The sequence below is a fragment of the Bos taurus genome, chromosome 24, assembly GCF_002263795.3.
Source record: "Bos taurus isolate L1 Dominette 01449 registration number 42190680 breed Hereford chromosome 24, ARS-UCD2.0, whole genome shotgun sequence".
Classification (NCBI taxonomy): Eukaryota; Metazoa; Chordata; class Mammalia; order Artiodactyla; family Bovidae; genus Bos; species Bos taurus.
This window is the reverse complement of record NC_037351.1, coordinates 25,492,745-25,509,608: the sequence shown is the minus strand read 5'-3', so window position 1 is coordinate 25,509,608 and position 16,864 is coordinate 25,492,745. Positions and strand designations below refer to the sequence as shown.

General features: G+C 46.7%; 1 protein-coding gene across 5 annotated transcripts in view; it reads right to left on the bottom strand.

The window, feature by feature from the left end:
- B4GALT6 (beta-1,4-galactosyltransferase 6) overlaps positions 1–16,864 on the bottom strand; it is a 69,093-nt gene that overhangs the window by 19,255 nt on the left and 32,974 nt on the right. For 3 of the 5 annotated variants that reach the window (NM_001192596.1, XM_010818685.4, XM_059880821.1), the window contains one exon: positions 1,497–1,621. The exons of 1 other annotated variant lie outside the window; for it this stretch is intronic. In NM_001192596.1, coding sequence (NP_001179525.1) covers positions 1,497–1,621 — 125 coding nt within the window. Of the gene's footprint in view, positions 1–1,496; positions 1,622–10,428; positions 10,529–16,864 lie in introns of all 5 variants that reach the window. One more of the 5 variants, XM_059880822.1, reaches the window with a different exon arrangement.

Below are 16,864 nucleotides of genomic sequence, written 5' to 3'. Positions count from 1 at the left end.
GATAGGACAAAATACTCAATTCTTCTGACCCCAGGTCATCCTATGATACCACACAATGCACACCTGTATTAACACATCTGAGGACCAACCTCCACGCTTTCCCACAGCCTCTGTGACTGAGGACACTTTTTCCATTAGCATTCAACATGCATACTCATCACCCAAATAAGAAAAATAATTTATTTTGCCCAGGACATTTTAAAAAGTAGTTATTATGTAAATTGGGCCATATTTTATATACAAACATGATAAAATCAATCATGAAATTCATTTATTATCTGAATCTGCTCTGGAAAACAGCATAAGGCAACTGTAAAACAGAATGTATTGCCAACATTTGTACTGGAATCCATTTCAGCAGTTTTACAACTTTTTTGAGGGAAAAAAAATTATTTAATAATTTATAACAAGGCATTTATCTGTCTCATAAACTCAACTCAGCAAAGCTGGGTTTAGTGCTTACCTTACACAAGAGACTGGTATCTACATTAGGGAAGCCAACATGAATTACACAGATCCCCAACACCCCCAAACACAAAGGATTCAAGGCCAGTTAAGTCAGACAGCTTTCATCAAAAGCCTAACAGCATACAACTCTCCTTCCCAGGAGTGATTATCGTTTTTTGGTACCAAAGGAGAAATATTTTAACAAAATACTAATATTTAAAAGAAGAACTGAAAAATGTTCCCAGATTAAGGCTATATCACAGCCCTTCAGGATATAACATCCAATTTAATCATACATCTGATTTAATCATATGCAGTTTTCACTTGAATTGCATAAATGCTACGTTCTATTCAAACATAACAACATTACATGGGCATGCACTTATTAACCAGTTTCACAGTGTTGAGAGCAATTCTGACTTAAACCACGGTTTTCTTTTTTTTTTTTAAGCAGCAGGGGCAGGCTGACTCCCTCACAGTTTTTCAAACACAACATTAAAAGTAGGATTTTGACATATCAAAAAGATGAAAAGCTTACACTCTGCTTTCTGAAATAGAGGCAGAAAAGGGCCCAAAGTTGTTTTGTGTGTCCTGCAGTGACCGCCAAGCAGCCTCTTTAGAATCCTGGGACTCAGGAACCCCAATGCTAGACCCAACTGGAAACCACTGGCTCCAGGCCTCAGTGGGGATATGTCTGCAGGTGTCAGTAACCATCAGGTGCAGCAGTGGGAGGCAAAGAAATCATTGCCTCTCTTCCAAACAGAAAAGAGCAAACATTTGTTTCCCAAGCCCATCTCAAGTGAGGAACTTATCAGCAGGATCTCTGAGAGACTGAACACAGGAGCCTGGTATTTGCATAAGCACAAATGTAGCTCATCTTCACAGGTAACACAAACTAACCCACATTTGAACTGTCAATACTTAAACACTAAACACAAAATTGTCTTGATTTATCAAGCCAAAGGGATTTCACTACATATTCTGAATTGAAAACACTTTTCTCGAATGCACAGTAATAGTCACATAATTTATGAAAAAATGGACCTCACCTTCCACCTGGCTTTACAGTCTTTAGGCCTCCAGTGACCTCCCGGCTCAATATCTAAATCCTTGGAGAAGAGCTGATGAATTTCATCAAAACTGACTTCACTTACATTGACATTGAGGAATCCCCCTAGAAGGTCAAAAAGGTGAAGAACCACTTAAATATGAAGTCAGACAAACAACAATCAGCAGTGTGCTGGCATAGCGTACTTGCTGGCATAGTACCCTTTAGTCCTGTTTTCACCATTTAATTGTTAATACCACCTTTCAGTGTTACTGTGGATGATAAATCATACGGTTACCCTACTATCTTTGGCAAATCAGCCAAAGAAAACCAAAGCACTTAAGCTTTTTACTTGTGAAGAGTTGACTCATTGGAAAAGACTCTGATGCTGGGAGGGATTGGGGGCAGGAGGAGAAGGGGATGACAGAGGACAAGATGGCTGGATGGCATTGCCGACTTGATGGACATGAGTTTGAGTGAACTCCGGGAGTTGGTGATGGACTGGGAGGCCTGGCGTGCTGCGATTCATGGGGTCGCAAAGAGTCGGACACGACTGAGTGACTGAATTGAATTGAATTGAATATGATGAATATTATAGTATTCTTTAGTAAGTGTTTGCAGTCATGACAGTATAGCTTATCATTTCAATTTATTCAACTATTTAAAAACCATTTTTAATTTCAACATAATCAACATAGAAGACATGAACGCCCAGTATATAAGAGTTAATTAAGCAGTTAGTTTGGGAGCTGAATCCTAGCTTCTATGTCTTAGGGAAATTACCTAACTTCTTTGTGCCTCAGTTTTCTTATTTGTAAAAAAAGATCTGCTTCCCACTGTGGTCATATCCCATTAGATGCTGGGCACAAAGGTACACAGGCAGGAAATTTAGCTGTTAACTACTGTCATCCAGATTACTGACATTCCTTAAGAGAGAATCTGCAAACACAATTCAACAAATTTATTTTGAGCACCTACCATGCATTACCTTGACATGCAAAATGAAAACTATAAACTTCTAAGATGTTCCTGGTCTGCTAGGCACTCTCTCTTCGAGATAACAAATAAATGATATTCCTGGAGCTGTTTTACTAATAGTTTTTCTAACATATATCATGGTAAAAGGAATGACTCTTGCATGGGAAACCATTTCCATTAACTCAATCAATACCAACCAAGAACTACGGATGTATACATGTATCTATTCTTCCCCAAATTTCCCTCCCATCCAAACTGCACATAATACTGAACACAGTTTCCTGTGCTATATGGTAGGTCCTTGTTGGTTATCCATTTTAAATACAGCAGTGTGCACATGTCCATCCCAAACTCCCTAACTGTTCTTTCCCTCCATCCTCCCCCCTGGCAACCATGCATGAATGGTTGAGTCCCTTTGCTGTCCACCTGAAATTATCACAACACTGTTAATCAGCTATACCCCCAATACAAGATAAAAAGTTACAAAAAATAAACTTAAAAAAACAAACAAGAACTAAGGACTAACGACTACGTTCTTTCACCTCCTTGTCTCATAAAACGCAAACCAACAAATATTGAGGCTTCCTATTTCAAGGTATCTGAGCTCAGTGGCCATGATTCCACACATGCAGTCCGCCAGCCCTCTGTATCCATGAGGTTGGCTGAAATCTGTGAATGCAGAACCTAATGTGGAGGGCCGACAGAGTAAGGGAAGGACTTGAGCATCCTCATACTTTGGCCCTTGATCCAATGCCCCTCAGATACCGAGGAACAACTGAAAAACACTCGGTCGCTCTTCAAGAGACCCCCTTTCCTTTCCTCCTGCTACTTTCTATTCTGTAAGATTTCACAGCCGCCCATCTTCCCATCTCCCTCCTCATCCTAACTAGGCAGGAACATAGTCACTACCATTAAGCACTTAGGCATTACTTGTTTCATTTTGTTGTGTGCGTTCTCAGTCATGTCTGATTCTATGCAACCCCATGGACTACAGTCCACCAGGCTCCTCTGTCCATGGGATTTTCCAGGCAAGATACTGGAGTGAATTGCTATTTCCTACTCCAGGGGATCTTCCCCACCCAGGGACTGAACCAGCATCTCTTGCATCTCCTGTATTGGCAGGCATACTAGAGAGAAGTATTTCAAAATGCAAATGGCTTTGCTACATAGAGTAAGCCAGGAAAAAATCTGAAATCTTCTCGTGTCTGTTCCTCTAACCTGTGCTGTCTTTTATAACCAACTACCCACCCTTTCCTGTGACAAGATATGCAAAGTAGCTAATCTTAGAAAGGTCAGATTTACCTAATCTATGAATTTTCAGAGAAAGGACAGATCAAACATAAGATCCATCAGTCGACATGAGCATAGACTCTTATGACTCAGCTGACAGAAACAGAATCTATAACTGTAATCAGATAAAATTCACACAAGTAAATCTGATGCATTTCTTGGTATGCATGATTCCCCAAATGATAGTAATTAGACTAAATAAGCATTCATATAAGGAACCGAAGTTGGTATTCTTTATGCACTGCTAAACCAATTTTTTTGCCTTTTGCCCAGCTTTATAGCTTCAACAGCTGCAATCATCATTATTGTTAGCAGTTTGCTCCAGCATCATTTGTAGTTTAATTTTCATTTTGAACACACATCTGCCAGCAAATTAAGAGGTGGGCCTTATATCTTTATCCTCAATGGGGGAGGGGGCTCCAGTGCCCATCACTTAGCAATCTCTGATGTCTGAGGCACCCGAAGTTCACCTTCTTCCCCCCAGTAGCCCCCCATTCACATTCTTCAGAGACCCTCAGCATCTTTTCTATGTGCTTATTGCTCTTTGCTCTGAAATCTTAATATCTTACGGGCTGAAGGCCAAACATGACCCAGTGGCATGAGGTTGTCATGCCAGGAGTAAAAGCAACCTCACTACTCGGGGGTGGGGATGAAGGGGTGGGGGACAGGCTCCAGGACAGACACCACCACCACTGGGAACAGCAAGAGTGTGATCAGAAAGACAGAAGGAAAAATAAACACTGATTAGTGGAGGTGGGGTGGGGTGGGTTGATGAGAAAAACCAACTTCTGTTTCTCTGAAAACACAGCCATTTCTTTCCGAGTCGCTGCCTGTGCGTTTCACAGTGTGATAACCCTGCTCACACCCGGAGTCTGGACATTTAGATAAGAACTTGAGTGCAGGATGCCCATCACTCAAGCGCCTACTCTGCTTTTCCTGGGGAAGCTTTTCAGATAAACACTCAGAGTTAAGCCTCCACCCCAATCACCTTGTAAGTGATAGGTGTGTGTTGTCCCACTCCCCATCCGCTGGCTGGTGACCTGGGCGGAGGGCGCCCCCACCCCCCAGCTCCCTGGGCCCTGGCCCCCCCTAGAATCTGTGAGTAAATCTTGAGACTCTACTTCCTTCTTGTGGTGTACTGAAACTGCACCTTCCATCAAATGACCCCCGGGCTCTACGTTCCCCAAGTGGGAGCTTGGATGCTAAGGGAGCCACCTGCCAACCAGTATGGGTAGCGGGTGCCCCCTCATTCAGCAGGTCATCATCTGCATGTTATTAATACACCAGCTCCAGCTGCTCAATACACTTGAGAAGGAGGATCGGATGGTGGGTACGGTTGGGGCCCCATACTCCTAGATACCTAGGAGCTGCAAACAGCTCTGTAACTTCCTCCTCCAGGTTGTTCAGTCTCTTGCGGAAGGAACCACTGCTGGCTGGAGGTCGGCTCCGGAGCTCTGAGTTGCTGTGTGTCGCTGATGCCAGGCCTGGCAGAGAAACCCCCTACCCGTGCTGAACTGCTGGTGCTGTGCCGGGTCAGCTTCCCCAGCAGAGCCCGGGCAGCAGCCCCCAGGCTGAAGCACCTGCTTCCCTTTATTCTCTGAATGAGACCCCACCTGGCGTTGGCTGTGGAGGTGATCAGCTACAACCACCTGTGGAAGTCTGGGCGCTGGATGGTAGGGCTCTGCCTCTCTGTCTCTGGGCAGGGGTGGAGGCATGGGCTCTGAGGCTGTAGGAGCCAAGGAGAGCTCCCTGGAGCCAGAGCGGGGAGCTCTATGTTGGGGCCAGCTACGGGGCCCCCCGTGTTGGGTCTGGACTGGATGCTGAGCTTGGAGAGCTGCTCTAACCCCTGAGGGGGGTAGCTCTGCCAGGGCCTTCATGGCACCCAGGAGGCAAGTGCATCATTCGTTGTTGAAAGAGGGGCCTCAAGCCCTGGGCACCAGCTCCTCCCAAGCCCCCAGAGGAGGTGAAAAAACTACTAGAGGGACCTCCCTGGCAGTTGGGTGGCTAAGACTCCATACTCCCATTGTATAGAGGATCCGGGTTCAATCCCTGGTCAGGGAACTAGATCCCACATGCTGCAACTAACACCCGGCACAGTCAAATAAATAAATACTAAAAAAAAACTACTGGAAGCTTATAAGAGCCTCATGGTCTGGGCATTACCGGTGGCATATGCACATAGCAAGTTATGAAGGCTACGTACTCGCTGCGTGGAGCTTTCCCAAATGTGTCTGTTAATGCTGTACTGGTCGAGGTGGGTCCCGACCCCTCGGTGGTCAACTGGGACCCCCTGGAATGGGAGGTGGCAGCACAGGAGTTGGGGAAGAGGTGACCCCTGCCCCAGGCGTTCCTTGTTACTATGCAGCATATACCAAAACGTCCAGCGATGGCCAGTGTGAGTGAGGAGCGGAGACACCTAGCTGTCCCATGATAGAAACGCAAGGGTTTGTTTTTGTTTTCTTTTTTAGGAAAATTCATTCAAAGCGAGAGGGAGAAGGTCACCAATTGGCTCTTTGAAGTCTTTGGAACTCGTTCTGGGCTCTGTTTATGGAGAAAGTGACCCTTCCAAGCCTATAGAGACAGAAGTAAGCAGCTCGGCCTCCCTCATGAGATGAGTGACAGGCTCCGTACTGGAGCTCCAGAGATCCAGGTCCCTGGTGACTTCACCTCGGGACAGCTGGACACAAGTTAGACGCCTGTGTCCAGGTGCTCTTCAGGAGACGGTGGTCCCATCCCGGAGGACGCTGCTGTCATGTCTTGCCGCGCTACCCCCCAGAAGCAGAACCCAGGATCCCACAGCTGAGCTCTGAGAGTGACAGCCACCAAGACCCCTGCCCTAGGGACCCTGCAGGTCCCTGAACTTGTCCCTGCCTCTGGGGGATGATCACCTGTTCTCTAATTATCCAGTGGGATGTTCTCATTGACACTGGAGGCCAAACTGCATTGCTTCCCTGGAACTGAAGTGAAGGGTACCCTGTTATGAGGCATAACAAGTAGGACAACAGATGTCACTACTGACACCGTCTTTCTTAACAACCTCCTGGTGGTGGCCATCTACCCCGACCCTTTCCTGGCACAGGTATGGCTGCTCTGACCACACTCATGGAGTCCTAGGTCCCAGACCTGGTCCCAAGGAGTATAATCCCCGCCATCTTGGGTCTCACGGCGCAGACATCCTGGGTCTCGCAGCGCAGCCATCTGGGGAGGACCCCTGAATTCTCCTCCTTCCCTCCACTTCCCTGCACCCAGTTTTCATACCAGGGCCCTTCAGTCTCCCTGGGAACACCCGCATCACTGAACAGAACCTCCCAATTCTTTCTCTGCCCCTCACGTCAAAGCCTGAGACATCCACGCCATTATACTGGGAGCAGGTCAGCTACCTCCCTCAGTGGGACTGAGGGGACTCAAGGTGCCACCGCTCTGGGCACAAAACAACACGTCATTACAGCAAACCCCAACCTGTGAGCTGCCTCGGCCGAGCACACCGCACAGGGCCCAGCCTTCAGGCGGCAGTGAGATTCTCCAGCACAAATGGCGCACTCACTGGCCCGGGAAGAAGGTGTGTGCGTGTAAGGGGCACCCCCTCTGTGTGCATGTCAGTTATTCCACACAAACCTTAGACAAACGTTCAAAAGATGGCCCAGCAGGTACTAGTATTCCACAATCTCGCCTGAGTTTTTAAAATCAAATACCTACCCTAACGTTATCCATGGGCTTTATTTTTTTGGCTGGACTCCAAATAATGGAGTGGGTGGCTACAGACGGGACTGCAAACTGGCCTTTGTCTACTGATACTGCCAACGGCATTTCTGCTTTGTGTGCTGGGTGACCCACACCCTTGCCAATGGCCTTTAATATCTCCACCATTCACACAGTGTCCGTGATCTGCCCTGAAGATTAATAATGCTGAGGCATCACGGGATCAACTGTGATGGGAAAAACAACCTTTGTTTTCCTGAGCTGCTGCCTCGGCATTTCATGGTATGATAACCCTGCTCACATCCTGAGTCTGGACGTTCAGATAAGGGGTTGAGTTTGGGATTCCTGCCAAAAAACTCCCACTTTGCTTTTCCAGAGACCCCTTTAATAACAACCACTTAGAACTAAGGACAAGAAAACTCATTGACCTCTGCCCCAACCACCTTATCAGCAACAGATCCCTGGTACCTGCTCTCAACCTCCGGGGATGGCAGACCGCCCTTCCACCAGCTCTCTGTGCCCCTGCCAGTTTCTGGGATCCGTGAGTAATAAACCTTGTGACTGCTTCCTGTGTGAAGTGTATTGAAACGGCACCTTGAATCAAAACAATCCTGTGGGTCCCACTTCCCCAGAGCAGAAGCTCAGATGCTGAGGGAGCTCCCCACCAACCACTTGTCAGGGGCTTCTGCCCCTTTATTCAAACAGGTCATAATCTACCTATTATTAACTTCATACACCAGCCCCAGCTACTCAACACGTGGTATCAGAAAAAAAAAAAAAAACAACTTATTCCTGTGCACAGAAAGTGAAGGAAAAGGGACATGTTATAGAGAGTGGCCAGGAAGAGGCACAGCGCAGGTGAGTGCGTGGTGACACAGTTTCCAAACTACCCCTGGTGGAAAGAACCTCACAGGTGAGCCTGTGGTGGGACCCCAAGTTCCTCCTCTCACGGTACCCACCAAGGCTACTCTCATCTCCTTACATACTGGGTGCCCCTCCAGGTTTCACTCAACAAAGTGTTCCACCCTGCAACACTATTGGTGGGAATGTCAACTGGTATAATCACCACAGAGAACCGCAGAGTGAAAGTGTTAGTCCCTCAGTCGTGTCTGACTCTCTGAGACCCCCTGGACGGTAGCCTACCAGGCTCCTCTAACCTTGGGCTTTCCCAGACAAGAACACTGGAGTGGGTAGCCATTTCTTCCTCCAGGGGATCTTCCCAACCTAGGGATCAAAGCCACATCTCCTACACTGGCTGAGAAGTTTCCCATATACTGTTCTTCAATGTCTCTTCTAGACTATCACCCCAACTCTTCATTTTAAGTGAAACACTATTCTTCTCAAACCGTGCTCACTGCTTACTCTCTGAGATCCACAAGGTTGGGGTGAGGCAAATAAGAAAGTACACTGCAGATTGATACCTACACTTCATAAAAAATCACTACTTTCTTTTTTCATAAATTGACCTCCTTTGAAGTTTCTGGCTTTTAGCCAAACTACCTTCCAAAATGCAGCCACTTTCACCGACATTCACCTCCTTCCCTGGACATCCTCCTGGCAACACCCAACTCTGAATTCACACCCTGAGCCCCACCGTCAGCTAGAATGCCTGGCAGCGTCAGTGGTGACAGCCAGCCAGTCCTGGCTCTAAGTTCTCTCTGCTGTCTCCCCATTTTTTCTGTCTCCCCAGTCTCCTAAAAAAGCAGTAGCTAATTTTGGTGGAGTGGCTAAGGATCACCAGGCCTGCCTGTTGAGAAAGAAGGTCTTGGGCCCATTCTCAGTTCCTGTGTCAGTAAGTGGGTCACATTTGTGGGCAGCCAGCTTTACACGTCAACACATTTCAGGGCTTGCACCACTGCCCACTGTTGAGTCCTGCCTCCCAGAGGAAGAAGCTAGAACGTCTCTCCCAACCTCTCAGCAGAGAGCAGCAGTCAAGTGATGAGATGCACCTGATGGTGACGCTGGAGCAGATGTGACAGTGACGGCAGAAGCTTCTGGTGTCGGGGGCCCCAGGAGCGGCACTTCTGGTCCCCAGACCTACGCAGGCGTAGCAGGAGCTGCGATCCCAGCCAAGTGGTGGCGGGAGATGCTTCCCAGAGTGGTCTGGGCCTTGCTCTGGCCGTTCAGCCTCTGAACCAAACTCTGCAGCCACCCAGGTTCTCTGGGGCTGCCTGATATCTCTTTATGGATTCCCTTTCCTCTTTAACCAAATCAAGTTACATCCTGTGGTTGGCAACCCAGAAACCTTTCTTTATGGCTCTGAGCTTTGGCTTAGAGCAGGGGTCCCCAACCTCTGGGATCTAACGCCTGATGATCTGAGGTGGAGCTGATGTAATAATGGAAATAAGTGCACAATAAATGTAGTGCACTTGAATCATCCTGAAACCACCCCCCCACCATTCCATGGAAAAACTGTCTTCCACAAAACCGGCCTCTGGTGCCCAAAAGGTTGGGGACTGCTGGCTTAGAGGCCTGCATTTTTAACCCTCCTCCTCACTGCTTCTGGCACACATTGACCATCTCTGGACCACACCTGGAGCAACACAGCTCCATGAGTTTCACCCAATCACAGCACACCCGTGGAGAAACGGGCTGAATATTTGTGGTCCTAGCCTCCAAATTCACATGGCAAAATCCTAACCCCAAATGTGACGGTGTTAGGAGGCGGGGCCTTTGGGGAGTGATTACATCATGAGGATGATGCCCTCGTGAATGGGATTAGTGCCCTTATAGAAGAGACCCCAGAGAGACCCCTCACCCCTTCCACCACATGACGACAAGCAAGAAGACAGCCATCGATGAACCAGCAATCAGGCTCTCATCAGATATCAAACCTGCTGACACCCTGAACTCAGATGTCCAACCATCGAAACTGCGAGAAATAAACACCTGCTGTTTAAGTCACCCAGTCTATGGTATTTTTGCTTTAGCAGCCCAAACAGACTAAGACACACCCAGACACTCACCGACACTGTTATTTCCCCTCCCTTCCTGACCGGCCACATCTGATCAACAATTTCCCATGCTCAAATTCATCACTGAAAAACACCACTCAAATTCTTCCCCCTAGAAAATCAAGTAAGCACACAGATTAAACTCATCATTGAGGTAACAGTACCCAATTGATTGCCTTAAACAGAATAAGCTTCCAACAGAAACCAGTCACATTATCTGTAGCTTCTGACCACCCCTGTGGGGGGAGGGCTCTCTTGGCTAACAGGTAAGTCAGCACCTTTTAATGCACAATTTATTGACTCCACTTTGCATTCCCTACAACTACTTTTTAAATATTTACTTCTCACAGTTCAAGCTGCCCAGTCCTTCGTGGCCGCCCCCTCATATGCACGTGGTCTCTACTCTATTGGGAACATAGACGCAACAGGGCTGAGCCCCCTGGACTTTTCTCCCCCTCATCTCCAAATGGGTCTCACTCCTGCTTGGAGGAGGCGGTGTTCCTACTAGTCCCTACCAGCTCTTCCACAGGAGCACATTCTGCCTGTCACTTTCTCCAGGATCCGGGCTCCCTGGACACCTCCCTTCTCCTCCCTTCACTCACATCTCAGTGTGTCCACAGCGTCCTCCCCCGCAGCGCTTAAAACTCACTTAAGTCCATCTCTTCCTAAATCGTTCTTCCCCTGACACCACCTCATCCACAGACTCCTTCTCCCCAGTCTCCTTCCCTTTCCCACAAAACTTCTTTTTGGTCGTGACCTGAGGCGTGTAAGGATCTTAGTTCTCTGACCAGGGGTTGAACTTGAACCCCGCTGCATGGAAGCGCTGAGTTCTAACCACTGGACAGCCAGGGAAGTCCTGAACTTCTTTGTTTTAAACCAGCTCGTTTTTACACGCTTCTGGGTCAGGATATCTGGCCTTCTAAGGACAGGATACCTGGCTTCTCATGTCACCACCCCACTGAAATCATGCTGACTGTGGTCCCGTGAGTGTAAGATGTGCCCAGTTCAACAGCTTCTCACAGACACTCCCTTTACTGCTCTGAGATATGGGACAAGGCAGAGCCCTCTCCTTGTCCTTCGGGACACATCCCCTGATCCCCCCGTCCCTGGCTTCTTTCCCCTCTTTTCTGACCCTCGGGCTCTGATGCTCTCCAAGGGCCCACTCATATGCAGCCTTTTTCCAGGCTCACTTGCTACCACCTCCAGCCCAGATCTCCCTGAAAAAATTCAGGCCCCAAACAAAGTCTCCTGAGCTTTCAACAGAACAAGCCCAACACCAAACTCATTCACTTCCCCGTTCTCCCAAGTGTGAGGTTTATCCTGCAATCCGCCTTTCAGTTAACCACCACTGAGCCAAAACCTTGAAATCAACCCTGATCCCTCAGTTGGTCACCACATCGGACCAAAAGCATCTCCTCTTCAGCACCACTGCCCGGCACGTACCGCAGCTGCTCCTCCAGGCTGTGCAGGGAGCTCCATGTGGCTCTTCCAGACCCTGGTACTTTCCCCACTCTTATTTATTCTCAACTGCTCATCTGAAGCATCTTTCTGAAGTCCTGTCCTAGCCCCACCATGTATCTACTGAAAGCAGGTTAAGGTTACATTTCCCAAAGTGGTGTTTCCCGCTTTGTTTTACCCTTTTCTGTCCCTGGATTCTTGGAAAACCATGCACCTTTAGAGATGCACCCCTGGCTGGAAGTCAACCCTCTGCACACACACTCAGGGCTCTGCTCCCCCAACGCCCACCTCATGGATGCCCAGTGATTCATGGGACCCAGGCAGCCCTCAGACTGGTGAGTCCTTAACACAGTGGCTTAGATGGTAAAGAATCTGCCTGCAATGCAGAAGACCCTGGGTTGGGAAGATCCCCTGGGGAAGGGAATGGCTATCCACTCCAGTATTCTTGCCTGGAGAATTCCATGGACAGAGGAGCCAGGCGGGCTACAGTCCATGGTGTCGTGAAGAGTCAGACACGACTGAGTGACTGACACTATGACTATTTCACCTTGCTGTGCGGCCTTACCTCCTACACGTCCCACAACACACCCACCCCGGTCATAGCCGACCACTCCCCACTCTCAGGATACAGAGCCTCCTGTGCCTGCAAACTGCCCCTTCAGCTATCTGCTAAACCATCCTGCAAGACCCACTTTCAGCGTGCCCCCTCTCTCTGAAGTCTCTCTTTCCTTACAGAAGCAACTGCTGTCTCCCTTTTGTCACAACCCCTTCTCTGGGTGTGTCGCCTGCTCAGCTGGCAGGCACGTACTCAGCCATGCTTCTCCCCACCAGCCCCCCCGAACAATAGAGGCCCTGCTGCAGGCGGCTCATGACTCTGCAACGGCTCCCATGGCTTTTGTCTTCGATAAACACAGGCATGACGGTTTGTTACCATAAGCATTACTCGAGCTTGTCTGAAGTTTATTTGCTTATCTTTTCCCTCTCTGCTGATTTTTCATTTGAACTATTTAAACTCATCTCAAAAAGTCCTTGTGGCTTTTGTTGTGGTCCTAAGGCTAGCAACCATAGAAACTATCAACGTTAAACCACAAAGGCAACTATTCCAAAAACACTAGGACGAAATGCATTAAGGGGTCACTATAGAGGCACTGTCTTTGAATAGGAACTGAATGACAGGAAATCCACAGGTAAGTCTGTCTTCATTTTAATGCAGAGTGCACAGCTGACATCTTCCATCACTAACTTCACACAGAAAAATCAAAGCATCCATACTAAGCATTATTTTTCAGCTCCAGATAAAGTGAATATTATTAATACGGAGTCCTTGCTCAGGCGCTCAGTCGTGTCTGACTCTGTGACCGCAAGGACTGTAGCCCGCCAGGCTCCCCTCTGTCCATGGGATTTTCCAAGCAAGAGCACTGGAGTGTGTGGCCATTTCCCTCTTCAGGTGAGTACAGAGAGTCTCCCGCAAATTTAATAAAGCTGAAAGTGGATTTGCCCTCTAGAGAATCTATAAACCCTAACAATAAAGAAGGATTCATTCACATTGTATAAATAATATCTAAAATAGATTTCATAATGTAATTGACTGAATGTGAAATAAATGCTGAAACCCATGCAGTCAACTGTACGTGAACTGGAGAAGTTCACTCTTTACCTTTATGGTAATCAGTGCCAGAAAAATCAAAAACGTTACAGCCAGATAATCAAACACCAATTTTAAGCCCTAACCTTATTTTCAGTCATTACAGGGAAATTCAGTATCATTCTTACATGAATGGTTTTCATCTAAGTAGATCATCTTTTGACACAGCCTCTCCTTAACAAGGCTTCCCTGGTGGCTCAGACGGTAAAGCGTCTGCCTATAATGCAGGAGACCCGGGTTTGATCCCTGGATCAGGAAGATCCTCTGGAGAATGAAATGGCACCCCACTCCAGTACTATTGCCTGGAAAATCCCATGGACAGAGGAGCCTAGTAGGCTACAGTCTATGGGGTCACAAAGAGTTGGACACGACTGAGCAACTTCACTTCACTTCACTTCTCCTTTACTATTATTTGGGGAGGTATGGAATTCAATCACTTTGTGTGACATTATGACAAGATTTTTCTAATTAGGTATTTTCTTTTCTCTGTCATTGATGGGAAAAAAATCTGCTAATTTAAAAAAAATTTAAGGATGCATAGATATGTAAAAATAAATGCCTTCACTCTATACATTTCTCCTAGGTTTCTTACTCCCCTGATCACTGTAAAATCTGGCTCCATCATTCAAGGAAATGAGGAAAAGGAGAGGGAATAGCAAATTAACAACCACCAAGCTTCAGGTGCTGTGCTTCTCTTTATCCTCACGAAGTTGACATATGATTCCAGATTTTACAGACAAGCAAACAGGCTCGACTGTGCAGCGGTCACACAGCTAGTGAGGGGGTCTCCGCGGTGGCTCACACCAGCCCTCTTGGCAGAAACCTCACTGTGGTGGCTGTGCCCGTGGCCCCCTCCTCAGGAGTTTCTGCATGTGACCATATTTCTATTAAACACCCCATCATGCTGGCCACAGCTAACTGGACAAGGGATTGGAGCTGGACCCAAAGCCGGCAGAGCCCTGAGGAGTCCTTCTGTGAAAAGGTGGTTGGACAAATTGATGTGATCCTCTTCTTCAAAAGAATGTAAGACTGATGGAAGCAGAGGGAACGAGCAGGAGAACCAAGACATTCTGCGAAAGGCAGGGAGGGCAGCCGTGACACCATCCTTCAAGCCCGTGACACCATCCTTCAAGCCCGTGACAGGAGCATTCACGAGTTATGGCGCTGGGGGACAGGGCGGGGAGAGGACGGGGGACAGGACGGCCTGGCCGGAAGATGCTCTGAAACAAGACTTCAATTAGCACCCACAAAGCACTAATTAAGAAAGTGGCAGCTAAACCAAGAACAGAAAGACTTCCTAAAACTCTCAACCCCTGAATATGCAAATTATGAAAATGAAATTATTGTAATCAATATTTCAACAGAGCATCACCCAGTAGTTTCAGTACTGCACAGACAGAAACATTCATTTTTAGAAGGCCTAAACTGCAATGACAAAGTTGACAAACATACAGGCACAAAAACCACAGCTTCAGTCCCTACTATGGGACAGTAAAGGAGATTACTGGAGAAGGCAACAGCACCCTACTCCAGTTCTCTTGCCTGGAAAATCCCATGGATGGAGGAGCCTAGTAGGCTGCAATCCATGGGGTCACTAAGAGTCGGACACGACTGAGCGACTTCACTTTCACTTTTCTCTTTCATGCACTGGAGAAGGAAATGGCAACCCACTCCAGTATTCTTGCCTGAAGAATCCCAGGGACAGGGGAGTCTGGTGGGCTGCGGTCTATGGGGTTGCACAGAGTCGGAAACCCACCGCAACGAGAAGCCCAAGCTCTGCAGCTACAGTAGCCCCCGCTCACCGCAACTTGAGAAAAGCCCTCACAGCAACAAAAACCCAGCACAGCCAAAAATAATTTAAAAAAAAAAAACACTGAGGCCTCACATCCAATTAATAAAAATCAGAAACTTAGGGGTTGGGCCCAAGAATTACGAAAGCTCCCCAAGCTATAGCACAGCCAAGATTGATTCCAGATCAGTGGGTCTGTGGCCCAAGGATCACCAACATCAATGTGACCTGGCAGCTTGTTAGAAATGAGACTTCTCAGACCCCACTCCACATCTACTGACCAAAACTCTGAAGGTTGGGCACAGAAATGTGCACTTTACAAGACTGTCCAGAGATTCTGATGCACCCTAAAGTGTGAGAACCGTGGCCTGAGATGACAATAAAAGGTGACTCTTACTTTTAATTATAGTTATATAATATCTATCAAAAATATACTGAAAAATCCTACAAATACGCCAGGCTAACTTCCTCAATAAAGAAAAGTTATAGAAAGACATAAAAAACACACTTACTTAGGACATTAAAAATAAGCAATTCAAAATAATGTTTACTTAAATTTTAACTATATAAAGATCAAGATACTAACTTATATGTATGAAGTATGCTTAAAATCGGGGCGGGGGGAGGTGCAGACACAAACAATGAAAAACTGCAAATAACAGCTCCATGGCTTCTGACTGATTATAGAGCTTTTTTTTTTTTAATGATAATGTATTATCTTCATAATTTTGAAAAAAAGACATATTTAAAATACAGTATCTTGACCTTATATTATACACAAAAATATAAAACAAAATTATTAGAAGTAAATAAGAGAGTATTTGTATGGCTTTTGGGTAACAAGGAAAGCTTTCTTGAGACCAAAAAAAGTGAAAGCCTTAATGTGATTGATACACTTAGAAACATAATTTTAAAATAAATGACTCCATAAACAAAATGAAAAGACAAGCCAATTACAACACAAATAGCAGAGAGTAGGACACCGCTAGAATATATAAAGAACTCTCACGGATCCACACAAAAATCTAACCAACCAATACGGAACCAATAAAGCAGTTACTGAGTCACAGGAGAGAAAACTCAAAACTACTCACAAACACAGGAAAAGTCACCCAAGGCTGCTAGTATTGAAGAAAGTAAACACTTAGACAAGATACCCTTTTAAATTTATCATAATAGCAAAAAGTGTTTTATCCATAAGAAAGGCAAAAATCTTAAAAGTCCATCAGTATCAGAGTAATGCATTCGTGCTTTGCTCCTGGGGATATCAATGGGGATACCTCCTGGGGAGTGCAACCTTGCCAGCCAGCCCAGCAATTATACTTCTAGGCACATGGAAATGCCTGATGCTGTCCTTACAGTGCTGCTTTGTGATACCAAAATATTAGAAACAAACTAAATTTTCATCAGCAGAGAGAAAGGTAAGTGAAATATCATACATTTATTCAAAAATATACTATACAGTGGGCTTCCCCAATGGCTCGGTGGTAAACAATCCACCTGCAAGGCAGGAGACACAGGAGATGCAGGTTTGATCCCGGGGTCGGGAAGATCCA